The 27730-nt window shown below is 40.2% G+C and overlaps 2 protein-coding genes across 3 annotated transcripts in view; one reads left to right on the top strand and one right to left on the bottom strand.

Moving 5' to 3' along the window:
• Positions 1 to 294: 294 nt before the first annotated feature.
• ASB14 (ankyrin repeat and SOCS box containing 14) lies at positions 295 to 17683 on the top strand. Its single transcript, XM_039481967.1, has 9 exons — positions 295 to 422; positions 1321 to 1371; positions 2142 to 2278; positions 2379 to 2537; positions 4475 to 4720; positions 8073 to 8244; positions 9768 to 10311; positions 15814 to 15967; positions 17104 to 17683. The coding sequence occupies exons 1-9, from the start codon at positions 295 to 297 to the stop codon at positions 17280 to 17282; spliced, it is 1770 nt and encodes a 589-aa protein (XP_039337901.1). The 3' UTR covers positions 17283 to 17683.
• A 2034-nt stretch (positions 17684 to 19717) lies between these two features.
• APPL1 (adaptor protein, phosphotyrosine interacting with PH domain and leucine zipper 1) overlaps positions 19718 to 27730 on the bottom strand; it is a 58085-nt gene continuing 50072 nt past the window's right edge. For both annotated transcript variants that reach the window (XM_039480674.1, XM_039480676.1), the window contains one exon: positions 19718 to 25950. In XM_039480674.1, the coding sequence (XP_039336608.1) occupies positions 25801 to 25950 (150 nt within the window). In that variant the 3' untranslated portion in view covers positions 19718 to 25800. The remainder of the gene's footprint in view (positions 25951 to 27730) is intronic.

Here is a 27730-nt window from a genome sequence, read left to right as displayed (position 1 = left end):
GGCGGGGAAAGAACTCTTGACAAAGCAATGTACTGGAACATATTTCCTACTCTGAAGAGAACAGTTGACTGTCTTTGCAGTGTCTAAAACAAAGTACGCGGGGGGGGGGGAGAAATCAAGGTGGGAGGATTGTTTCTGATTTGTAACAATTCTTCGTATTTCTTTCAGTACCTAAGTCCTCTGTGGCTTCTGTGTTTCGGGAAATCCACAATTAACCTGAAGATTTAAAAAACTGCCTCCTATATAGAACTTTTTTTTCCTCGCTGCTTGTGATCCAAGTTATACAGATATAAAATGTCTAATTCTAAATATGTGAATGATGAAGACTTTGATGATGACATCCCCACCCAGAATGTTATTCAACAAAGCTTGCAGCATATCCATAAAAGTGAGACAGTTACAGATACTGCAGAGAGTGATAGGTAATACTTTGCTGTGGAGTATGTTGTGGCAGTGTAACTGGGAGCTATGTTACAAGCTATTATTATGTAATAGTCTATTTATGTTAGTATTTTTATATGTAACCCTGCACCATAATGCTTGCCATTGTAGACAGCTTGCTTAATGTTACTGAGGTTCATGTGTAAGCTGCCTTTCCTTTTATATGTACACATAATAGAGGTGAGCTGTTTGAAATTTTCCCAAGTGAAATTTGAGAGCACTTGAAACTTACTTGTTTGGGGGGTTCAGTGCACATTTATACCACATTCATCAAAAGGGTGACTAAAGTTCACAAATCTTATATTTTTGTGCTTGTACAAACCTAGAAGTTCCAAATAACTTTTGGGAGGGAAAGAGGTGTGAATCGATGTAAACTGTAATTGAAGAATGTATTTATATTGTACTCTTTGAAAATTATTATATATCAGCTAAGAGTTATGGTTTATACTGTTACGGGCACTAACAAATTAAAATCCCCATGTTCTATGCAGCGATAACGTGCAGTACAAACTATTTTTCTATATTAAAACTTCAGTTCTAATTATGCTTATCCTTCATCATTGGGTTTTGTTACAAAGATTAGGAACTGTGGTCAAGAGAATGTGAAATTCAGCTTCCTTTTCAAAGTGAATGTGTTTCGTTGAGTCACAATAGGTAACTAGTGCAAATTGGGAAACAGCAAATAATAGAAAATAAGTAAGTAAAATAAATAAGTAAATTGTGTGAATATCTACTATTTACAAAACAAATCAAAATGATTCTGGTCTGTTATTAAGCAGCAGATAGTTACAGCATGTACTTATTTATTTTTACTTTAATAGCATGCATATTTTTCCTTTAACTGATATAAATTAGAATTATTTTGTTCTGTTTGTGCAGATTCCAGTTTGTTATGAGCACAGAACATGGAAAGATAATCACAGCAATACGGACAGTTAAGTACAAACACACAAATCATCACTCTAGTCTAATTTAATTGGTGTAGGAAGTTTTGTTAAGGACTGAGTAGGTTGCATTCTTCCCCTCACTTGCTAAGAACTGAACACCCAGAATGATGATTTGGGCACTATGCTACTGGAGATTCCATCGTTCAGATGAGATGCAAAATTGAAGACCAGACCACTTAAAGATTCCATGGCATTTTTAGCAAGAGTAGAGGTAGTAAAAGTAGCTTTTGAGTGTTACTCAAATTCTAGCTTAATTTATTCTGCATAGCTGAAAATTCATATATAGTTTCAGTTGGACAAGTATTAACTTCATGTTGCAAACTCTTGTGTAGAGTTCTTTTAGCTGTTCAGTAGCTGTTATGTTCTATTTCAGAGGCAGCTGAATTTCAAATGTTTATACTATTTATTTATTATTTGTATTTTTATACTATTTATTTACTATTTGTATTATTGTAGCATAGGAAGCCTAATTAAGTATTGATTATTGGCATATAATTCTGATGTATGCAGCTTCTGAAATGCTTTTGGAGGATTCCTCTAGAGAAAATGAGCCCAATAAATCACAATCATTAGCTCTACATTCATTTAAATCAACCTTTGATAGAAAATTGTTTTGAGAAGCAAAGTTGCCAGTTCTGGCGGTAGTAATGGGGTTGGTGATACTCCAAATATTCCTTGATGTAAGTGGAGTCAAGATTTCAATTGTCTTGAAATTTCTGTTTTATGCTAAGTAGCGTGATATGATTCTGATTCTGCAGGCCAAGAAGCAGTCTTGCTGAAGTTGATGAGGCACTGTTCAGCTTTTAAGGAATCTGATCAGCGAGGCTGGCTTCCTTTGCATGAAGCTGCAGCACAATTAAACAAGAACATCCTAGAAATAACTCTGAAGGGTAAAGAGCATTCTGTGCTCCTCATTTGAAAGTTTTACTAAGTCAGTTTTGATGATTACTTCCATTCCCAATGTGTGCTGTTCTCCTGGGTATCTTTCAGCTTCAGACCCCATTGTGTGGGAGCAGACCAGTCTGAAAGGGGAAACTCCTCTCTTTGTAGCAGTAGACAAATGCTTCTTAGACAATGTCCACTTTCTCCTGCTCAATGGCTGCAATCCTAATGTTAAGAATGAAGAAGGAGATTCTTCTTTAGTTATAGGTAAATCAAATATTTTTTATGGTCGGGGGAAATTCTATTCATTCTATTTCATTGCATGAAAAATTTGTTTTGTATCTTGCAATCTTTTGTTGTTGACTGTAAAGTCTGTAAAACTTTCAGTTTCCAGAATTTTACATATTTCCATTGGCCATGAGAAAGACAGAGGAACACTTTGTCATTTACTTTTCTTTCCAGTTGGTATCAATGCTTTAACTAAATCCCAATCCCTTCTAAGGACTAACACCCACAAAAGACCAGAAAGACCTGCCTATACTATTAAACAAGTTTCCTCAGACAGGTATGATTGTAGTGTAGATGAGCCATAACTAAACGACATATTAGGGATGGTGAATCAGTTCAGATAAAATAAGAATCTGCACAATCTTTCCCTCAAAACTTGAACCATGCCTTTTTTTTCCAAGTTCAAAGAAAGTTTAGTTAACTTTTTTTCAGAATCCCTCATTTGTGCTTGCTTTTGCACTTCTGGGGGCTGGCCAGGATTGGAAAATGAAGCATTAATGTATTGTGAGAGAGTCTGTTTTTGAAAGATTTTTACCCATTTGGAGGTCTGAAAGGTCTCATAACTTTGGAGATTAACCACCTCACTTCTTCTAATGATGAACAATAGATACTTCCTCTCTTCCGGCATCAGGGCTATTTGGTGATGTCAGGTGATTTTCTGCAAATCAGGGACTTGTTGGCTACTAGAACTCAGTTATTTCAGTCTCCAGTTGGTGAGGAGTCAATATCTTTGCCAGCTAAGTAAAAAGTTTAAAAATGGAGTAGGCTACAAAGTCCTATGGGAATTTCTAGGTCCACACCAGCATATGGGATGTTGTGGACTCTTGCTCCAATGTGCAATGAGCTGTCCCTTGCAGAATCACAACAAAGCTAACTTCTGCAGGATCTACAGTGCCGGGGATTGCCCAGGGTGCCAAGCTCTCACATGCAAAGCAGACCCTGCAACTGCTTCTTACCCCCCATAAAGGGGTTGAGAGTGAGAGGTAAAATTTAAAAAAGGGAAAACAAAAAGTGGAGAATTTCTTTCTCAAAGACTCCCTCAAAAGCAAGGCGGTTTAGATGACCCTCCTCTTCCCGAGGCACTCTACATGGCAAGGGTTCAGCGGTCTGGGTGGAACAAGACAAGTCCTCCTCTCAAAAAGGATTCATGTTGCCTTCTTCTGACTCAATCCTAGCTACCACGAACAAGCAAGGACCCTGCTGCAGGGGTGCTGGAACAGTTTGTATAGTGGTGATCCCAAGAACCATTGAACCAAACTGTAAACCCTGTATATGATGGAAACTACTTCAAGCCAGGGGGTGCTACTGCACCCCAGCACCCCTACTGCCAGCACCTGTGCCCTGCTGTCTGAATCTTAAAAGGGTGTTATGAATTTCTCAGAAATTCACATTGTTGGAGTGGTTGTTTTCCTGCACAAGGGCCAAGGAACGAGAAAAGTGAAGAAAAAACATTCTGTAACATCCAAATCCAAGCGGATAAGCCATATAGACAGGGAAACTTGCTTTCAAAGCCAACTACACTAAAGAGTCAGTTGCATGCTTGGCTGAGGAAGTGTACACCTCTCTAATGCAGCCACCTGGGTTACATGTTCTCCACTGTTTAACCTGTAGTATTTGGAGAATGTAACATATCAGATACTGCATCATTTGGTAAAAGTGCTGCAGGCAACTGTGGGGCACTAATCTCTCTCTTCTGTATGACACTGCTCTGCCTTTTAATGGTATAGAAGATCACAGAGATAGAGGGAAATATTCCCCATTTGTTAATTCTCTTTCTTAGATATCTCTGTGTATAAATAGAACAGCTGAAAGCAGAGTAGAGGCTCTCCTGGGCAGTTGCACAACAGAAACAATAGTGTATAGAATATTGTTAAATAATGTTTTAAATAGCTGATGTTTCACCTATTATCTTACAGCAATTAAACATGATTTATATGAAATTGCCTCCCTGCTGATAAGGTTTGGAGCAAATGTAAACTTGCAGGGTGTCAGTAAGAGGACAGCTTTACATGAAGCAGCCAGACTAGGCAGGAAAGATATCGTGAACCTTCTGCTTTGCTCTGGAGCAGATCCTGATCCCCGCAGTGCATATGGGCTCACTCCCCTAGCGCTGGCTGCACAGATTGGGCATACAGAAATTATGGAAATTTTACTGCGAAAAGGTGAGAATTTATATACAATTTTTTAACAGTTTGTTATGTTGGTTTAATATCTGGTGGTTGCCAGAAAGATCCTACAGAGTTCTTATTCTTTAGACTAGACAAGGGGTTGAAATTGCATAGCCAGGTGTGTTGGCAGAAAATTCATGATTTCAAAATGTGAGTAAATTAATCCCCCTCCCATTGAGGGCATGAATAATTGTCTGTACGGTGGCAAAGTAGAATTGCTAGCTCCCCTGTTAGTACAATATTACCATACCAAAATAAGGTTTTGAATGGAAATGGAAGCCTTGTGACATTCTTACTACTAACATAGTGGACAGGTATTAATATATACAACCTAGTATATAAATTGATGGTTTTATGTAGAGTGGTTTAGAGTGAATTACACCAGTCACTTTGTATATTCAAGGGAATGCACGTTAGCACGTAGGAATGACTTTTTCTGCACAGTATCCTGTTTTTGTTTGCTCACTACAGTCAGGGGCGGCTCTAGCCATTTCGCCGCCGCAAGCATAACGGCACGCCGCGGGGGGCGCTCTGCTGGTCGCCGGTCCCGCGGCTCCGGTGGACTTCCCGCAGATGTGCCTGTGGAGGGTCCGCTGGTCCCGTGGCTCCGGTGGACCTCCCGCAGGTGTGCCTGCGGATGCTCCACCGAAGCCACGGGACCAGCGGACCCTCCGCAGGCACGTCTGCGGGAGGTCCACCGGAGCCGCCTGCTGCCCTCTCGGCAACCGGCAGACCGCCCCCCGCGGCGTGCCGCCCCAAGCACGCGCTTGGCGTGCTGGGGCCTGGCGCCGCCCCTGACTACAGTACATCTTTAATCACCTGGAGAACTTAACTCTTACAAAATACAGGATAAGCACAGCAGTTAAGAATTGTTGGTATCATTACATAATCTACTATATTTCAATATTTTTCTAAGACGTCCATACTACATTATCTTTTCAAATCATTTTAAGTCTTTCAAAAGTTTTGTGGTTAGAATATTTGGTAAGTGAGTCTTTTTTCAGTTTATAGCCTCCATGTCTTTCTGTTGTAATGAAATGTATCTCACTCCTTTTCAGGTCTCTGTTCTGTTACTTTGTACATTTTAAATTTACCCTTACATATATTTGTTCTCTGCTGAATTAATTGCACTGTATTTAGTCCAAAAACTAATCCTCATATGACATGCCTTTTACACATAGCACAGATAACATTTGTTACTAAAGGGATATCTCCAACTAAAGGAGTTTTGCGACCAATAAACATAAATGCATAAACACAGCACAATGGAATTTTTTAAATATATCCCTTCCCAAAGAGAACTGTAGGCTAAATCTACCTGGCCTTTGTTTACAGTTACAGAGAGCATGTTGATTATGAGTTTTCAGTCTTCAGCTAACACTTCATCCTGTACTGTGGCCTAGACACTATTAAATTGAAGATGGGGGAAGAGAAGATAATTGCATTTCCTTTTCCTCTTGATTGCCATTAACTTTGCCATGAAAAAAAAAGTAAATGTCATCTTAATGGCCACTTCACTTTGAATGGTCCTTGGCAATATTTATACTAAACAATCTGTTCCGTCTTGTATTTAGCTGTAGCACTCTGACTACCTTTCCCAGACCTGAAGAAGAGCTCTGTGTAAGCTCAACAGCTTCTCTCTCTCACCAACAGAAATTGGTCCAATAAAAGATATTACTTCACCCACCTTGTCACTTTAAACACCAAGATTTTGTTGTTAAGACAGTAACTTTTGTTTCTCCTTCATAATGTTGTTTCTGCAGATCTACACTGTAAAAGCCTGTCTCTGGCTTTGTCTACTTGAGAATATGTTGTAGTATTTAAACTGAACCACTACGACAGAGGTTTAACCATTACTCACTGACATATGATTTGTGTTTGTATGTACCAGGGATCGGCAACCTTTAGCACGCGGCCCATCAGGAAAATCTGCTGGCGGGCCGGGGCGGTTTGTTTACCTGCAGCATCCGCAGCTTCGGCCGATCGCAGCTGCCACTGGCCGCCGTTCGCCATTCCCTGGTATACACCAACCACATAGTTTTGTGGTCAGCTTTGTGTCAGCTAATGAAAGCATTTCCAATCATGCTTAAATAAAATAGTATTTACTCATGTAGACAAGCCATCTCTGGAAGGGAGTGAGACACTTTGGAGTGGAGGATTTTATCCCCCTCTGTTCTGTAATAAAGGGGGACGCATGCAGTCCCCCACACTCAAATTGTCTTGAAATGGATTCCATCAGCATGTGACCGGGCATACACAATCACAGTGTGGATCTGCAGAGGCAGGGAGTTGTGGGGAGAAGAGGCCAGCAGAAGCTCTCTGTGAATGAGGGGGAGCAAGGGGACCTACTGAGACTCAGTGATGAGGGTGGAGGGGTGAGGGATCAGTTCCAAACCGTAAAAGGCATCTTTGCAGTTCCTGATGCCCTGTGCACTGAGCACCCTCTCTGTCCCAGCCTATGTGCTGGTGCCCTGTCTCCCAGCCCACCCTGGCACATGTGGCCCTGGGCCGGATGCCTCTGCTGGGACCTGCAGTGGCTGGAAGGTGAGGAGAGAAGAGCTGTTCCTACCGGCTCACCCTGGCACATGTGGCCCTGGGCCGGGTGCCTCTGCTGGGACCTGCAGTGGCTGGAAGGTGAGGAGAGAAGAGCTGTTCCTACCGGCTCCGCAGCAGCAGGCCTGATCTCCTGCACTGCAACAGTCACTCCAGCTCTTCCTCTGGATCTTGGTCTTGCTACTGCCCCTGATCCCCATGCAAGCCAGGTCTCACTCTCACTCGTACAAAATAACGTGGGGGAGGGCGAGTGGAAGCATACATAAGTCCCCCTCCCCAATATTTCCATTGCAGTGGCAATATATTCAAAAAATAATATTTGGTAAGTGAGCCTTTTTCTGTTTATAGCTTCCATGTCTTTCTGTTGTAATGAAATGTATCTCACTCCTTTTCAGGTCTCTGTTCTGTTACTTTGTACATTTTAAATTTACCCTTACAGATATTTGTTCTCTGCTGAATTAATTGCACTGTATTTATTCCAAAAAACAACTACTCATGCAACAGAATAACATGCAATGCAATCTTCTAATTATGGTGTTTCATTATGATGAAGATTTATAGTACAATAATGCCCAAAGAGATTGGGGCCTTACTGCACTAGGCAATGTACAAACACATAGGATGCTACCTCAAAGGATTTACAGTGAGCGAAAACACTGGCTATTGCTCTAACATTTATGTTTCATGAAGAGTAGAAATCACAGTTCTGAGGCAATTGGGGAGTTAGAAATACTAATTGTTACTGGATATTTACAGAAGCTGCTATGAAAACCCTTGTTCCTTCTTCCCCTAGGTGCTGATGTCCTTTCACAGGCAGCTGATTGTGCTTCCATATTATTTGAAGCTGTTGGAGGAGGAAATCCAGATTCACTCTCTCTTTTACTAGAATATGGAGCTGATGCCAATGTGCCAAAACACACAGGTCACTTGCCTATCCACAGAGCTGCATACAGAGGACACTTTCTGTGAGTTGAAATGAAATAAATATTTGAAAAATAAGAATTAGTAATGACGAATAGGTTCTGCAAAATATGTACATTTAAAGTTTATACAAAAAAAGGCAGTTAAATACACTGCTTTTGTGTGTGTGTGGGGGGGTGTCTCCCTTTGCCTTATAAGCATGAGTCTTCAGTGCCTGAATGTGTCAGGACAGTCCAGACAGGCTCTTCACTCGCTTTGTTTTGGGGGAAACATTTAACCCCTTACATCTCATCCTGCTTCCTTCATAAAAATTTTTGTTGTTCTTTGAGTGCTGGTCCCTATGCGTAGTCACTGTGGGTGCAAATGTGCTCTGTGCAGCGTGACTGGAAATTCTTCAATCTCAATGTCCATTTGGTCCGCACCTGTGCCACCTTGTGCTGTGAACTGAGGGCATAAGGAGTGACACAGAAACAACCACCACTCCAGTTCCTTTCCTACTGCTCACACTCTGGAGCGGAGCCCTCTTATGTCCACAGCCTTCTAGCTTCATCAATCCATTCTCTGTAAATAGTTGTATTGGGTTTTTACTGGTTAGTTAGTAGATTCTTAAGTTATAGTTAGTTAGTGGATATCAGGTTCACACCCCTACCATTTTTATTCCCCCAGTGTTCGGGGCACTTATGCCCAAGGTCTCAGGCTTCAAGCCTTGCCTTCTCTGGCCTCCTGTCTTCCCAGTTAGCAATCTGCAGGCGAGTTACCTCTACTGTCTAGGGGAATCTTACATCCTGTCAAAGTGTGAGATCTTCTACTCTGTCCCTGCTCATATTGTGCTCTAACTGGATGGTCAGGTGAGTTAGGCCAGAGCTGTTCCACATCCTCTCCTGATATACCTGCAGAGAGCAGGACCAGATTTAAAAACAATTGCACTTGGTGCTTTAAACACATTAAACTGTCACACATACCTGTGGAATAAGGATCACCTTCATTTTACAGATTGGGAAACAGAGGCACTGGAAGTGTTGGGTTCTTACAGTCATACAACTATTCAGTGCCCAAGTCAGGAATAGAACTTGATGTATTAGGTCCCAGGCCACAGCTTTTAGCTACTAGTAACACTGCATTGTGGTCAACAAAACAGGGGCTCTCCCACTTTCTGTAGGTTACAGAAGAGTGAGTGCTCTCTACAGACTTCTCCAAACTGATGGGATGGGGAATTTCTTCTCTAAGGAGTCATGATGTTATTAGCTAAAAAATGGGAAATGGAATGTTCCCGAAAGACAAAAGGGAAAGATATAATATCTGATGCTTAATCCAGTAGTTTGGAAATCTGTAGGCTTGATGGCGGGTTATCATGTAATTGTCAGAGGTTAAGGCCAGTGCAGTTGTGTAGTATGCCAGGGACTCATTCGGTAGTAAATGAACAACACTGTAAGCAAAGCAGAACACAATTCTGTAACCCAGCTAAGATGCGTGTAACAAAGACTGCAGCACAGAGAAGTTCAAAGGTTGGTACTAGACAATATATAGATCTATATTCCTTCTTTTTTCTTTTTCTTTCTTTCTCCAGAGCTTTAAAGCAGCTAGCTTCAGTTACTGATTATGCTGCTATTAAGGAGAGTGGGATAAGTCCAGTTCACTCAGCAGCAGCAGGCGCACATCCTCAGTGCCTTGAGTTTCTCCTCAAATCTGGGTTTGATGCCAATTTCATGTTGCATGAGAGGGTTCGCAAAGGCTACGATGATCAGAGGAAATCAGCTTTATATTTTGCTGTCTCAAATGGGGATATTTGCTCAACTCAGCTGCTTCTGGATGCTGGAGCCCTGCCAAATCAAGACCCCATTAAGTGCCTCCAGCTAGCCTTGAGAATGGGCAACTATGAGCTAATCAATCTACTGCTTCAGCATGGGGCCAATGTAAATTACTTCTGCAGAGTGAATACGACGCATTTCCCCTCAGCTCTGCAGTATTCTCTAACAGATGAAATCATGTTAAGAATGTTGCTGAATTATGGGTATGATGTGTACCGCTGCTTTGATTGTCTTCATGAAGACAACATTCGTTCCCCATATGCCTTTGGAGGATGGACTCCTTCTGTTATCAAAGACAACATGGTAAGTACTTCCCTAGGAATTTTATGTCACTGTTTTGCTGCCACTATTCTTCTAGAAATTAAATAAATGTACTTGTTACTGATGTATTGTAATGAAATATAGTTTGCTAATATAGCATGTTTGGGATTAAAGTACTATACAGACTTTATGTATAAAGAAAGTAGAAGACAGAGTTCTGAAGACAAGTTGTGGTAGTAAATTTGAATGTGATGCCTTGTTTCTGATAATAAATTATTACAATAAAATAGTTTCAAAAGATCAAAGTCCAGACAATGTGAATTATGTGACCTATATAAGTGAATGCCGGTCTGACTACCATAAAAACAGCTTTTATCCAGGAGCTGACAGTATAGAGCAGACAAGAATATAATTCACACCTGATGATCCAATATGCAGATTAAAAACAAATGTATGCAGAAAAGTCTATTTTAAACATGAATTGCAAAGAAAATATATTCTTCTTTGAGTGATGGTCTCTGTGTATATTCCACTGGGGCTGTGCACACGCTCCAGGTGCCTGAGGCCAGAAGATTCTTGCTAGCAGTGTTGTCTGTGTCTGCACCCTTCTTCTCATGCTCCAAACGAAGGGCATAAAGGGGTGGTGCGGATGGACTGCCTTTCCAGTTGATTCCTGCAGCTCATGGCCTGAGGCAGAACTCCTTTGCTAGCTGTAGCATTAGTTAGCACTCTTCTGCTTCTAGTTGTAATGATCTGCAAATAGGTATTAGTTTTTATACTTAGTGTAGTTTTAGGACTTGTCTACCACGAGGACACTTCAAAAGTTAATCTGAATGAACTAAAGGTATGAATTAAAAGTGGGTTAATTAAACTGCACTAAACCCCTGTGCAGAGGCGGTTCCAGGCTCCAGCACGCCAAGTGCGTGCTTGGGGCGGCACGCTGCGGGGGCGCTCTGCCGGTCGCCGGGATGGCGGCAGGCAGCTCCGGTGGACCTCCCACAGACGTGCCTGCGGAGGGTCCGCTAGTCCCGCGGCTTCAGTGGAGCCATGGGACCAGCGACCCTCCATAGGCACGTCTGCGGGAGGTCCACCAGAGCCGCTGGACCGGCGACCGGCAGAGCGCCCCCCACGGCGTGCCACCGTACTTGGGGCGGCGAAATGGATTGAGCCGCCCCTGCCCCTGTGTGGAGATTCTCACTCAGAATTAAAGTGGCCTTATTTCATTTTAGCTTTGGGTTTTTCTACAATGAACATTTAGTTTGTGGCAAACTTGAGGTGTGACTCTACCCCATACTAGCCTGCTGCAGACTAACTGTCCGCGTAGATTCTGCTGATGCTCATTAACAGTTTGCTAGCTTGCTTTAATCTAGTCCATTTCAAAGAGGCCTAGATTAAAGTGAACTGGCAGACTGTTAATGCACATCAGCAAGGTCCACATGAACAGTTAGGCCTTGCCTACACTGCCATTTTACAGCGCTGAAACTTTCTCACTCAAGGGTGTGAAAAAACACACCCCTGAACGATGCAAGTTTCAATGCTGTTAAGTGGCAGAGTAGAAAGTGCACCAGCGCTGGGAGTCGCGTTCCCAGCACTGGTAGCTACTCTGCTTGGGCGGGTGGTTTTTTTTACAGCACTGGGAGAGCAACTACACAGCCACATTAAAGCACTGCTGCAGCAGCGCTTTAAGGTTGGTAGTGAAGACATACTCTTAGTCTGCAGCAAACTAATGCAAGGTAGATACAAACCCCCATTTGTCATGAACAAATTGTTCATGTAAACAAGTCCCAAATTCACTTTGGAAGTGAATTAAGCTAAAACGAATTAAGGCCACTTGAATTCTCAATAGGAGTGTCTATATAGGGGTTTAATGCAATTTAGTCCACCTGTAATTCACACCTTTAGTTGATTCAGATGATCTTTCCTGAGTGTCTCTGTGTAGACAAGCCCTTACTGGTTCAGGGTTTAGGGGGTCCTCTCCCTATTCAAACCACTCCTTCCTCCATAGTATGCTCAGGATCCCAAGATTCAAAAACTGTGCATCTTGCCCTCAGGCCTTTCCAGTCAGTGATGACCACCTCAAGTGTCTCTACTGCCTCAGGGAAGCCCACATCCCTTTGAAGTACAGCGTTTGCTGATCCTTTCATAGCCAAACCTGTCAAGCTCGTGAGTATAGACTTTGAAGATTCCTAATGCATCATGCTATGAGGCCCCAGTCTGATCCTGGCCTATCAGACCCCCCTGTACTTTCGGCAGAGGAACCAAGAAGTGCCTTCCAAGTATGGTGGTCTCCGGCTTTAGGACTGATAGGAGTAAATTAAAAGACTTGCCTGCATTCTCCAGATGCCAGCATGCCCATTTGTATCCAAGTCTTCCTGGACCTGTAGCCCCAAGACAGAGACAATCTCAAACATCCCAAGCCAGCATCCTTCCACCTAATAGCCTGGTATTTGAATGGATGACAAACCTGGAAAAGGCATGTTTGGAGGCAGTACAATCCATCCTTCGGATTTCACAGGGAAGTGCTACACAGCAAAGTGGGAAATATTTTCCATCTGGTGCCAACGCTGCCTGATAACCCCAGAGAGTTATCAAGATGATAATCCCTGCCATTTTGGACTACCTTCTCTCCTTAAAAACTTCAGGATTATATCTTCACTCCCTGCAGGTGCACTTAGCAGAAGTCAGCGCACCTTTCGCCCATCTTGTTACAGTAGGCGTTCTAAAAGATCGTCAGAACCTGTCTTCCACGAATGAAACTACCTCAGTATGGTAGTCCTAAGTGTAGCCCTATCAGCAGTAACAAAGGCTCTGTTTGAACACTTACCTTCATTCTCCTTAGTCCACCTATCAATGAAGGTTGCCTTTCTAGTTGCCATCGCCTCATCTAGAAAAGAAGGTAAACGGGGGGCCCTTATGGCTGATCTGCCCTGAGATTATGCCCAAAATTCACCCCCAAAGTAATCTCGGCATTTCATCTAAAGCAGATTGCTCAGTTGCTCATTTTCGTCCCCTAGCCAAATGCCACCAGTGAGGATGGAAAATTTGATTCTCTGGCTGTCCATCAAGCTTTGGCATTCTACCTGCAAAGGACTAAATCCTTTAGGAGATCACCTAGGCCAGTGGTTTTCAAACATTTTTTTCTGGGGACCCAGCTGAAGAAAATTGTTGATGCCTGCAACCCAACGGAGCTGGGGATGAGGGGTTTGAAGTGTGGGAGGGGCTCAGGGCTGGTGCAGGGATGGCGGCTGTGGGGTGGGGCCAGGAAAGAGGGGTTCAGGGTGTGGAGGGGGCTCAGGGCTGAGGCAGGGGATTGGGGCACAGACTTACCTCTGGCGGCTCCTGGTCAGCAGTGCAGCCGGGGTACAGAGACAGGTTTCCCATCTGTCCTGGCACTGGGGACCGCGCTGCGCCCCAGAAGCAGCCAGCAGCAGGTCCAGCTCCTAGGTAGAGGCATGCAAGTGGCTCCATGCGGCTCTCACCCACAGACATCGCCTCCCCACCATTGGTTCCTGGCCAATGGGAGGGCAGAGCCGGTGCTCGGATGTGAGGAGGGGCAGCACACGGAGCCCTGTGACCCCCCCTGCCTAGAAACTGGACCTGCTGCTGGCTGCTTTCGTAGGCAGTAGCCTGCGTTAGCTGGGCAGCACTCTTAACGTCCCAGTTGGTGGTGCTGATCAGAGCTGCTAGGGTCGCTGGGTGCTGAGCAAGGCAACCCAATGCTGGGTCGTGACCTGAACTTTGAAAAACACTGACCTAGGCTGTGTATCTCCTTTATGGAATGTATGAGAGGGGAAGCCATCTCTTCTCAGAGACTTTCCAAATGGATTTTGGCCTGCATACTGCTTTGTTATAAGTTAATTGCAATTCCTCCCCCACAAGGTGTGATGGCCTAATCGACTAGTGTTCAGTCTATATTGGTAACTTCACTTTGAGAAGTCCTTCTCCTGGAATTCTGTGAGACTCTGTTCACTCCTTCAGGAGCTCATTATGCCATGATGCAAACTGCTACAGCTGATGGCTCCTTCAACAGGGCAGTCCTCCAATCGGTGGTAAGCAAGGGTCCTTGCATCCTCCTCCTCAATGAATACTGCTTGTGAGTCACCCACAGTGGAATACACATAGGGACTGTGTATACACATATACATATATGGAATACATATAGGGGCCAGCACTTGGAGAAAAAAGAAAGGTTATTTACTCACAGTTTTTTGAGTTAGTCAAGATGTGTAGTCTTTATGTATATTCCACTTCCTGGCCTCCTTCCCCTCTGCTGTAGATCCTTATGTTAGGGACATTTGTAGTAAAAAGGCAAGTGGAGAGGCAGTCAGTCCGCACCACTCCATATGCTCTCATTTCCGAGCACAAAGAGGAGAGGGATACAGGAATGGATCAACAGACACTTCTGGCAAGAATCTTTTGGTTTCAGGCACATGGAGCACATGCACACCCAGGATGGACTACAGATAGGGACCATACAGCTAGAAGAATTCTAGTAACTGTACAAGTTTTCTTTTTGCCCTTTACTGCTTATTTATAGTTTGTTTTATACTAGAAGTATTAGGGCTTTCTTTGCTGGAAGACTTTAGGAAAAACAATATCATCATTTGAAATGGAATGCCACAAAGCTGTAGCCTGAGCTGCCACTCATCCAATAACTCTTCCTCTGTCCAAACATGTTATGATTTAGGAAGACCTGCAGCACAGGCAACTGCTTTATGTAACATTACAATTCAGGCCTTGCAACAATCATGCCAAAGAAGGCCTCTAGCAAAGAGAACAAACCGTGAACTGGCAGTTTTTGATATTCAGGTTAAAAAACCACACATTTGAGGCAATCTGTATGAATTGTAAAGGACTAAAACAATTTTTTTTCTTGCTTCACAGCGCATCTTTTCATTTTCAGTATAATACAAATGTAACATCTCACACCTACAAGTGCGGGTGCACAGTTACCACAAGTGCATATGTGGGTCTAAACCCTTTTCCTTATTGTATTGTAACAAATGAATGCACTGATGTGCACATTTTAAACCCGCTGGTTGAATGTTCACTTCCATGTAACTTTCACAATGGCTTTAAGTTAGGTGAAACTGAAAGCAACTAGCCATCAGTTTTTCACATTCTGTTTGAAGACTTATGTGACGCTTATTACAACCAGTCAGGGGCGGCTCTAGGAATTTGGCCGCCCCAAGCAGTCATGCCTGCGGGAGGTGCACCGGAGCCGCGGGACCAGCGGACCGCCCGCAGGCATGACTGCAGAGGGTCCGCTGGTCCCGCGGCTCCAGTGGACCTCCCGCAGCTGCGGAGGGTTCGCTGGTCCCGTGGCTCCGGTGGAGCATCCGCAGTCATGCTGCCCCAAGCGCGCGCTTGGCGCGCTGGGGTCTGGAGCCGGCCCTGCAACCACTCCAACCTCTGAGTGATACAGCACTCCTGGCTTTTCTTTGGGAATTTAATTATGTCCTGCAGTGGAATCTGAAAAGGGGAAATGACTCACAGAAATTTTGAATGCTATTCTCTTAAATATGCTGTTTTTTCCTCTCTTAGTTCTGTGAAGTGATAACGCTGTCATGGCTGAAGCACGTAGCTGGGAAAGTAGTGCGAGTGATGCTAGATTATGTTGATCATGTTAGCATCTGCTGTAAGCTGAAAGCAATTCTCAAGGAACAGACACTATGGCCAGAAATCAATTCCATTTTGAGTAAGTGTCAGGTGTTTAGAGTTTTGGATATTTCAAAACTCTAGATGACACCACTTTTTGACTTACTTATTTGCTATATCATCTTGGCATCATTAAACCAGATCCTCAAAGGTATTTAGGTGCCTAACTTTTATTGATTCAATGGGAGTTAGGCACCTACTTACCTTGGAGAATCTGAGCCAGCATTGCCTTGTCCTGCCCATCCTTATAACAAAAATCAATTAAACTTCAGACTGAAGTAAAATTTCCAAATGCAGTAGGCTTTGGAAGTGTTTGCAATAAAAATGTTACTAAATCAAATCTGTAAGAACGTGTATCATGTTGGGTGGTTTGGGAGTTCCCTAATTACAAAGCAGCAGTGGGATATACCTCATATAACTTAATTGCATGCATGCACATTGAGTTCACAGAAATATATACTTATACTTCGTTTTATGTTGCTCAGGACTAAAACCTTTCTCCTACACTATCACTGCTGCAATAAACTCAGGTCTTTATATAAAGTAATACTTTATGTAGTATACAAATTGCCTGTTTCTTTCCCATTAGATTATTTTACTTTAGTCACATAGAGCTGTTAGCTCCTCTGGCCCTATCATTTCCCCTCCTAGTAACTGCACGTGCAGTTAAAAAAAATAAAGGGACAAGGATGCCGGCTGTGTAATAGGAAAGTTAAAACACCCTAACCCCTCATCGTAGTCTTATTACTCTCCTGCCTCTATGCCTTAACGAGGCAACAGACAACCCCTTTATGCTTGAGGCCTAAATTACCCTCTGCCAAACTTTTTCTTCAAACTTCAGTTAATTTGTGTTTCAAGTTTCGATTCACAAAAACTAGGCTAATGCCTCAGTTGATTACACTTTCAAATGTTACTCTGATGTATTTGGTGGTCACTTACAAAAGGCCAGATCTTGATACCCTCACACATGTTGGGTAGCTGCTTACGTCTAGGAAGCACCCATGATTTTAATGTGTGTTCAAAATTAACATACTATGCAACAAGTGTTAGGGAATCAAAATCTGGACCAAAGTTTCTCAAATGTTTCTTGGGGCTGTCATGCAAAAGTGAAGCTGTTTCTTGTTTGATTGGTAACAGACAAAGTCAGTCTCTCTCTCTTTTTTTTTTTTTTTAAAGCAAATCCACGTTCTTTGAAACATCTTTGTCGTCTGAAGATTCGGAAATGCATGGGTCATTTGCGTCTGCGTTGTCCTGTCTTCATGACATTCCTTCCACTGCCCACTCGTTTGAAAGAATATATACTGTACAAAGAATATGATCTTTATGGACAAGGAAACTGGATAGGAACCCACTAACCCAACTGCATAGGCCTATCTTTTGAAGAGTATGCAAGTGGAGAGAGACTGTATTGAATGCAATTCTTTTGCTCTACTGCTATTTTAACTTCTAAAAACCAACAAATCACTTTGCTGAAAAAATTTCTGGATACAAATAAAAAAAGTAGAGTACAGAGTAAGTATTGGAAACCCAACATGTAGCCCTCATAGCAGAAAAAGCATCCAGGTAATAATGTTTGAAAGTTATCTAGCATCAATGTTTAGGTCAGCATTTTCAAACAACATATGGAATGGGAAGTGTCCTTCAAGATATGTGGGTCAGATTGTAACCAGGAGTTCAAATTCTTCCCCAAACTTCTTTGGGCTGCAACTCTTTTAATACTTCTACATCCTGCTTCTGCTTGTCCTAACAACCTACAATGGGGTATTTCAGTTTCTGACTAGCATCAGGGAGATGCAGGGGCTTTCCTCCCTGCTCCTACCCAGGAAGAACTGGAAGGAAGATCAAGGTGTTTGACAAGCTTTTGACTTAAGGTTTGTTATTTCATCCAATTAGCCAGTCCCCAATTTTATGCAGTGAAATGGGGTTAACAGCCATAGAATTCTTGTTATAAACAGCATGTTAGTATGTAGTGAAACATTCAGCATTTGTTTTTTTATTAGATATCTGCTTTCCTGTTAGATTGGGTAGTTCCACATCTCATTCTTGGAATTTAAATGTCCTGTCACCATAGTAATTAAGTGTTGGTCTACATATAACATGACCTAGAGCAATCTTATTTTTTCCTCTTAAAAGATGTCCACAGATATTTGCAGTATATTTTGGACCAGCTCCCTCAATTTCCCACCCAGTGGGTGATAAAATGGAGACCCTTTCCCTCATGGGACTTGAACATTTCAAAAGGGCACATTATTGGATACTGTCATAAGATCAGTCACTGCTGCATGGGAGGAAAAGGCAATGCCACTATGCACTGAATAATGCTTTGTATATACTTATGTATTAATTATGAATTTGCACTACAATACATGCAGTACATAGCTAAACATTTGCAAACCCTTACATTTCTCAAAGCTAAGAACAGTTTCAAGTGTGCAAAATACTGCAGAAGAAACAGATATATAAAAATTAGCAGTTCAATAAACGTGACAGGCATTAATAGTATTTATTTTTTCATAATCAAGTTTATATTTAGGTAAGTATAGATTTTATTTATACATGCATCTGTATCACTTCAGTTACATAATTCTAAAGTCCATTTCCCCCTCAGAAAAATCTATAAACTTTATAAAATACAGATTGGACTAGTATCTTATGACTCACTGCTTTTTACAGGGTGCCTACTAAAGCACTGAACAAAACTAATAAGCAGGTGGGAAATATGCATTAGTAGCTGTATTAATGGGTCTGACATCAGGTTGTGCTGGTAAAACTTCTGTACCCATCAATTCTGTTCATTAACATAACCGCAGTTCTTTAGAAAGTGCTATGTACACATGTGACAAAACAAACAAGATGTTACATTAGTTGACTGTTTTAATGCACAAGAATGTTTTCCTTTACTGTTCAGTCTTTGATAGTTCCAAGAATAAATCAGAATAATTCCCGTTTTGTTTTTATTACATACAATAAAGTGTTTCACTGACTATATCTGGGTAACATTCCTGAATTACTGACAGAATCAAAATACGTTTTGATAACATCGGGCTTTAGCTATTTCTGAAATTGTGTATTTAGTGGAAAAAGAACAAAACCATATTAGTAATGTGCTAATTTTTTTTTTTTTGGAAGCAAGCATTAGAAAAAAGACCAGATTTTTTAACGTAAGTCTAATGCAAATAAAGATTATTGTACAAAGCCAACTTTGAACTTATTAGTGAACTCAAATTAACTGAAGCCCTGGCTAACATATTAAATATCTATAGTTGGTTTAAACTCAGAAATATCAAATTGATATTAGGCATAACCATTTAAGATAATGATTGCTTTAATACAAATATTCAGGGAAAGTTTTATATATGACTCTTAAAAACATTGAAAAATTACTTATACATCACTGGAACAGGACCAATCCAGTACATTATGGTAAGATTTTGACCAATCCACTACATTATAAAATCACCTGACTATATTTTACAAAATCCTAGTTTGCATATAAACATTATGGAACACCAATGCAGGCACAATGGCATAGTGACAATATTTTCATGCCAAATTATACATCACTGTAAGCACAAGAAAATTACCTTATTGCCTGTAAAGAAACTTTGGGGGTTCTAGTAAACAAGAGAGATTCTGTGAAAGAGAGCAAGGGAGGAAAGACGAAGGGTCAATTATTACAATGGACAATGTGTCTTTCCTGAATTCACTTAAAAACGTGAAAAAGTTCTCTCTTAAAAAAAGCTGAATAAGATGCAGGCAGGCAATGACTGTCTTTTTGTTTGTGTGTGAATTATGAAGGAATTAACTTGTAGGAGTTGTGATTAAAGAAACATTACAGATTTATTATTCTCACTTATAACAAATGCTTCAGATTTTTTTTTCCGGGGGTGAAGTTAGGGGAGGGGGTGTTGGAATACAGCATATATTGTGAGATGCAGAGTCATTAAAACAAACAACTCCTTAAAACCTCTCTGCAACTCTTCAAATTATGCAAAAAAAAGTGAAAAATAGACTACCTGCAGGTCAGGAGAGATGTTTCGTTTGATGTTTGAGATGAGATTATTAATCACTAATTAAACAACTCTACCTTCTTCTTAAACCCAATGCAACTGTAAATGCTAATTTATAAAAATAAACATACACATAGGGCTTATATCCAGAGTAAATCGAGTGAAGACTCTAATTATCTGTAGAATTACTCTGAATTTACACTCATGTAATTGAGCACAATTGACTAGATTTCAGAAAAGGAAAAAATCAGCTAATTCCTACCGTTAAAACATGAAGTCAATGCCAGAGTCATGATTACTGACAATGTTTCATCTGATTTTCTCTTCCAGACCCCAGAAATAATGTAATAGACTACATATGCAAATGAGTTTATCTTAACTGACTGCAATCAGTTCCTGAGGGGACAACACCATGGACCTTTTAAACTTGATTAGAATGGCAGTGTCAAAAGAAAAACTTTTCATGGCTATGAGGGGGATATACACACAGTATAACACAATGCATTACATAGCCTAAATGCCCATCCTTACATACATGAAGAATGTATGCAACAATACCTAGATTATCCTGAAACATGTGAGCATCAGGATTTACCTCTTGGATGAATAAAACTGGATATTCACCTGAATAAAATTTAAGTCTACACCATTCAACAAAGCAAACTAAAAAATAAGTGGTTAGTAAAGTGGTGACAACTATGAGGATACAATTTAGCAATAAAAAGATTATTAATTCTAACCAACGCTGTTGCCACAATGTATGTGTGTTAAATGGCATTTTTAAACTCTTCTTTCTCAGTAACTGAGCTTTTAAAAGGCCAAACATACTGGTTTCACATGTTGTAGGACCATGACTTCAGGTGCTATAGAGAATATAATTCACCCAGTAGCAGAAAGATGGGAGGGCAAAGTATTTAAATAGAAGTGAAAACTGAATGAAGAGTTTCTAATCGGTATTTCAATCTTATTCCAACATGCGCTTTGATAGCAATCTGCCAAACATTAATGTAGGAAAAGCCATGCCAAATTAGCTAACTTAAGAACATGAAGCTTATATTTTTTTAAAAAAAGTATAACTTAGAGTCTCTGCACTCCACTCAATCATTGTCATTTATTAAAAATTTACAAAAATCTTGGCAAAACCACTTTTCCCCAATGATTGACTTGCAAATTTTACACAAAATATGGTTCCAAAAATCTGTTATATATGGGAAAAAAATCACCTCCTACAGCTCCCATAAGCTAACCTGAAACCACTGTTTGAAAGGAGCAATTGCATTTGGAAACTAACATATTCTGCTGGGTAAAATCCACTCCACAGGGCCAAACAGCTAATTTGACATAGGCTATGTAACAATAAAGCTTGAAGGTAATACTACCCTTCATGAGAGCGGGATGGTACCTTATTAATTTGCTTTATTCCACAGAGCTATCTATCCTTCAAACACTGTCTACTAGTCATTGGCCTTGTTCTTCATCCTTCCATCTCCCTTAACAGTGACTTTAGATTTCTTCCAGACTACATGTCGGTAGGCTCCCTAGCCCTACCTGCTTACTCACTGCCAGAGTAGGGCTACCTCTACACAGGCTAGTCTACCTGAACTAGCTTGAGTCCCAGTAGTGTGGATAACAGTAGTAATGAAGGCAGCACAATGCAGGGTTCAGTGCAAGTAGTACGAGCCCAGCACCAGACCTTGTGTATATACTCTGCTTGCTCACGCGTGCCACGCTGTTTTCACTGCTACTGTACTCATGCTAGCTAGATTCAAACTAAGTCAAGTAGGCTAGCGCCTGCATAGCTATACCTTAAATGAGACCAGTGCCCTGCCGTGGCCCAGTGCCATGAGAATTCATAATTCAGAGGAAAAAATGGCCGCTCCCAGTTGCTATGAGGCCAAGGGAGACATGCATGAAGGGAAAGCCAGGAAATACACGGTCTTGTAAAAAAATTACCAGTACATGCCCCATATATATGAGAGGCTTGGGTGGTTCTACCAGGGGTAACTGGCAAACTCCTCTCAGCTTTGAAGTAGTTCTGGGTCACAGATCCAGGCACCCCCATTTCTCAAGCACTGCATTCCTGACCTCTCTCACTACTGGCCTCATCTCCATCTCTTCACGTTAGCCCCCTAATCTCCTAGAGCATGCACTCTACTCATGCTGCCTCCACTTCCTTCAATGCTCTCTCTGCATCACCTTACATCTGTTTTTAATCCCCTGTAGGCAATTAAACTGTTTTAAAAGTCTAAAGACCTCTTCATTCATTTCAAATACTTCCCTTTTCCTGGGGATCACCCACTTCATTCAATTCCTTTCTTAAAGTACTTCTAACATCAAGAAATGGGTTTTCAGCTTCTTTTTAGTAGCCAAAAGAGTCATTCTAAGATACTAGAAAAGAGATGCTCCTCGCTCCTCAACTAATCGGGCTCAAACAACTATCCATCATGACATTAATGCAGAAACTAACAAATGGAAGAGATGCAATAATATCAGGTCACATCTTAAAGACCTACATACCATAATAAATTCTACACACCTACACACACACACACCCCTCTTCCCTCTTATTCCTTGTAGAGCTTTTTGAGGCTTAAGTAAGTCTAATATTTATGCTAGGGTACTTTAACAAGAGATTAAATAGTCTAAATATCTATGACTCCCTGTGAGCCATGGACAGCTAGACTCAGGATAACTAAGCCATCTGGCTTAAAAGTCAAGGGATAAGAAAAAATAATCCCAAAATGTTTTTAGAAACTCTTAAAAAACATTCCCCTAAAATGGTTTCTGTGAAATATGTAGAAAAAGATTAGGCATTGTCTATCATGACTGAAGTGACTTGTTTAACTTACAGAAAAGTTGAGAACAAATTAAACTGTTTAGGTAGTGCTGATAATCAAAAATTAAATGGCTAATTTCCAAGGCTTTCAATGGCCCCACTGGGAGATCATGAGTCAGCGGTATAGATGATTTAAAGTTGCTGGGAGTTGGAACAATTCTAAACCCTTGAATGGAGCAAGACCCGCCCTATTCTGCCTGCTACTTGCTGGCATCACACCAGGCTCTGTCTCCTGTCCTGTAAACATGGCATGGTTATGAGTGGACAGAAGGGTTTGGAGGCATGGGCCTCCTCCCTAGTCTCCTCCAGGCTGGGTCCCACATTCCCTGGTACAGCATATTTTCCAGATTCTGCTGCTGCCTTGACCTAATGTGGATGCATTTGATGTCTGTAGGCTTCAAAAAAGGATATAAAGAATATGATGTATATTTCTTCCTAGGCCCAAGGTGCCATCTCATTTCATTGACAATTACATCAGGTAAGGTACCTGAGATTTATTATAGTCATTCTGTAGGATCTAAATTTGTATTATTTGTTTTGTTTCCTGCTGTGACTGTATGTTTGTGCTACAATTTTGAGACCCGAGATACCAATTCAATGCTATTTGTCATCTAGTTTGCTATCTAAAGACTGATAGGAACCCTATTCTGGTCAAACTGGTAAGTTGTGGCCATTTTCCAGGTTGCAGACAAGTTTAAGGATTAGTGCAGTCACTTAATGGGAATCCTGTATTACAAAATCTTCAAATAGATGGGAGTCCAACAACAGTACCTTTTTGGCAAATAATTTGTCTCTAGCTTTAGTCGACATCTAAACTAAAAGAAGGTCAATCTGTAATTCAAAGATATTTATCTAGGTTAGAACACAGCATTCTGAACACAATCTGTGCATCTCCCCTACAATACCATGTCAGTAGGGTGGAAATTAACTACCCCAGCAAAAGGATACTGGCACAATAGCCCTCTAACAAGCTATACTACTAATTCTATGTAGTGTTCAGATAAGCACACTGATTAGTATGAAAGTCCCAATACCAATGGGAGCAAACAATCCCAATTCTCTGAAATATCCCTTCAATAAGAATAATGCAATAAAGCTTTAAGGAAATTTTTAAATTGAATATCAAGAAAACTTCAAGTTGGTACTGTCTCCCACATGAAGTGTGGTGGCTGTTACACTTAATTGGCCAACTCACTAAGCAATCCTGCACAGAGAGATAACTAGATCACTTAATGAACTAGAAACTGAAAATACACGATTTCATATTCTTCCCATGGGTTTTTGGAAATTTTTACTTGGATTTTAAGCAGGTAGGGGCAGCATATTGTGAGATGCAATAAGCATGAAGTAGGCTGTCACCTCGTCTGCAAGAAGGGGATGCTGGTGAAAGAAATATAAGTGAGCAAAATTAGCCAGAAATGTAAGCAGCCAGGCCAAATTGCGGAGATAGAAAGTCCAAAACTCCTGATGCCATCCAGCCTTTTATAAGCCTAAGATCAGGAACAGTGAGAAAAATCTGCATATGCTGCCTTTGGATCTTCAAGTTGTCAAGAATAAATGGGCAGTCTTCTAGATTGGAGGATAGCTATTCATGGGAATGGCTGTGTACAGTAAATTGTATAATGAATAAGAAATGACATTTAGAACATGTAGAAAGCCTTATGTAAACAGGAAAATATACATAAGTTGAAAGTGACCCAGAGATACAGCTGTATTTTCATGTTTAGTACATTGCCTCGCATTACTGTACTACACTAGATTTTCCCTGACACTGATACATAAATGCATCTTCTGTTCATTGGACTTCACTATATACAGTAATCAGTGCAAAAATAAATAAATTCTTTTACATTAACTGGTTTCCTATTCAGGATGAAAAGGTCAAAGCACTTTTGATATAGTACAAAATAAGTTATGTACATCATGCAATAGTAAGGAGATCAGGGTTAAGAGCTGTAAGCAGACACCTTTGAAAAAGTCTTCACGCAGTTTAGGTAGAAAGTAGGATTTGTATGCTTGCACCCTATTGCTATTAAATATTTTTTGCAAAATACATTTACATGCAATGACCCAAACACCTTCTGCCCCCCCAAACTCTTTCTAGTGAACTGGTTCTCAGGTATGTGGGTATTTAGCAGATCTTCAAACAGCTGGTTTAATCCAACATTTTCACAATGTTAACATACTTATTATTATAAAGTAAACCCCAAGTACTGGACAGTTAACTACAGTTCCATGACAGAGAACTGAGAATGTAGTATTTTCGCTTCAAAATGAGAATACAGTGTGTATACCCCCTGAAAGTAAAAGGATTTAACACAATTCCCCATGCACCAAGATGCAAATACATCCTTATAATTCTTATCTACGTTAAATGGAGTAAAATCTTTATCATCCAAGAAAGTGTCCTAAGTTATATTAACAAGAAAATGGACACAGTACCATCCAATTCAACATAAAACAAATATTAAAATCTCTTGCTCATCAATCTAAAACTATTGAACATTTATCTGGTGTTACTGAGAATTTTTTTTTTTTATACAAACCAGAAACCATTCTCTGCAACAGTATTTAGATACAGCTTAGCATTGTGTCAGTTGAAAGCCCACTTTTGTTCCTCGCAAAATGTTCTGTGTACAGCAATTTAAAGAAAAATATTTCAGTGTACTGTTGAAGCCCAATCAGAAGATTAATTTTTGCTTTAAAACAGTCAGCTGCACAATCAGGTAAGTGAAAAAAGTTTCCATAATTAAGAGAAGTCTTGAAGATGTAATTCTGTAGCAAACATGGCAATGTCACCATGCTTCTTTATGACACATGGAAGAAGGTACATATTTACATTAAAAGGCAAAGTTAGTTAATGAATGTTTAAAAGAAAAAAAACAACAAAGTATAATCTGGTCAGCACATTGTTAAATCTTCTATATAATAAGCAGACCCTCCACCTCTATTTTTTCTTCTTGTGTAATTTTTGCCATTTCACCACAGATACGTCCAAAGATTCCAGTTTTAACAATATTAGTAACCTCATGCTTCGGACTCTCTTTTCTTCTTCCCATCTTCTCCCAAATCACTGTCTTCTGACTGGCTACTGCTAAGGACTACAAATTGTCCCTCTCCACTGGTCTGATTGGGTCTACTGGAAGCAGCTATCAATCGGCTCTGCTCTTCCAAGTCCTAATACGGGAGGCAGGGAGGAAGGAAGAGAAGGCGAAAAAATATTCACTTCAGAACTTTTTCCACAGTGAAAACAAATTCAAGTGCCCCTCTGCAAAGGTGGAAATTATCTTATTTAGAGCTATGCACTGGCAACTTGATTAGTAAATGCTTTGTAGAGAGGAATTTAAAAGATTCTATAGCAAACCAAGAACAAATAACTTCAGTGACCAGCATAGACTGATTTAAATCACAATTTAAAGCAGAAAGGAAATCTTGATTTAAATAATCAGCTTTAATCTGGTCTTGCATTTGTACTTTTTAGTTATTTTCCTAAAAAAGGTTGATTTTTCATTTGGTGGCGGTATCCATTAAAAAGTATTAATTTGCAACTACAGTTTTTAGTCTAAATTTGGTGCTTCTTTTTGCTAATCAAGAGGATATAGTATCTCTACAAACATTTATTGAAGCAATTATGTAGCTTAAATTTACTTTTATTCAGATTCTTAATTTGTACATTTCTTATTTTAGAAAACAGTGAATGATGCATTTCTGATTGACTAGATGAATATTAATTTTTTTACTTGTGATATATCACATTGTATGAGGATGGAAATCCAAATTTAATTAAATGCACAGAAACAGTGTTGTAAATTTTAAAAAATTTGATAAATAAAACTACCTTAAACTGTACTGGATACATACAAAAAAGTTCATCAAAACATTTTGCATTTAAAACTAACTGATTTATTGAAGTATTATCTTTAGTGAATGAACTGAACTGATGGTGACCAGAATGTCCTTCAATATTTTAGAACTAGTAGATTTCATTCTCTCACATCTAGTTTTTATTCATAAACCTAAAGAGGAAAACTTTTCTGCTTTTTCAACTCCCACTGGTTTCTGACCTTTGAATGAGCTAGTCACTGAACTGAACTGGTTGAATAAACTGAAATGCAGAAAATATTCTTTGCACCTGCAGAAGAGGCGACTGCTTTCAAACACTGGTTCTATGACTTCCACCAATTAAGTGGTTTGACTTTAATTAAAAAAAAAATTGCAGCAAACATATACTGCTTAATTTTCTTTAAAATTTAAATTAAATTATTTTAGCAAGTCTTAACATAGGCAATCATGATTTAAAATGTAATTTTAATAGGTGTTTTTAATTAATCTATGTTTAATTTAAATTTAAAATCATTTTTAATTATCAGTTTTATCCACCTGGGCAGTAACTAGCCCTATGTGAACAACTAACAAGAAAACATTTTATTGTACTAAGTAATGTATTCATATTCCCAGCAAACTCAATTCTAAACTGATGAGCATTATTGCAGAAGAACTCAAACTTTGAAATACAATATGACATTTATGGTCTCTGAAGTATAAGATTTCATAATAGACCATTTGATTATGGAGTTTTATTATTTGATAAAAAAATTTAAAGTCAGTAAAACAATGCAACAGTAACAGTTAGGTTAACAATATTTTTAGAGTTACAGTTTGAGTCTGCCCCCAGTTGCAAGTAAAAGTTGATCATTTTTCAAAAGGCTAAACTTTTAAAAGCAGTTTCTATATAAGATGAGTTCAAACACATCTGTTGCATCTTATATGCATGTTTTCTCAGGTTGCTTCAGTCAGGATCTAGACTAAAATTTAAAATATTAAAACTTGCTTGCAGCATCAGATCAAAGGGTTCACTACTGTCGTAGCAGGGTATGCTCAATGCCTAGGAGGAGGTATGAATTTGCAATGCTGACTATCAGCACTGAAAATATGAGGTCTCTTTAGCCTAAAGACT

This window comes from Mauremys reevesii, linkage group 7 (genome assembly GCF_016161935.1).
Source record: "Mauremys reevesii isolate NIE-2019 linkage group 7, ASM1616193v1, whole genome shotgun sequence".
In the NCBI taxonomy this organism is placed as follows: Eukaryota; Metazoa; Chordata; order Testudines; family Geoemydidae; genus Mauremys; species Mauremys reevesii.
The sequence above is the reverse complement of the archived record's forward strand: the minus strand, read 5'-3'. Positions and strand labels throughout refer to the sequence as shown.

Coding starts and splice junctions, on each gene's coding strand:
- ASB14 (XM_039481967.1), top strand. CDS start 295: ATGTCTAATTCTAAATATGTGAATGATGAAGACTTTGATGATGACATC. Junction 1,372..2,141: donor AAGATAATCACAGCAATACG/GACAGTTAAGTA, acceptor TGATTCTGATTC/TGCAGGCCAAGAAGCAGTCT. Junction 4,721..8,072: donor GGAAATTTTACTGCGAAAAG/GTGAGAATTTAT, acceptor TTCTTCCCCTAG/GTGCTGATGTCCTTTCACAG.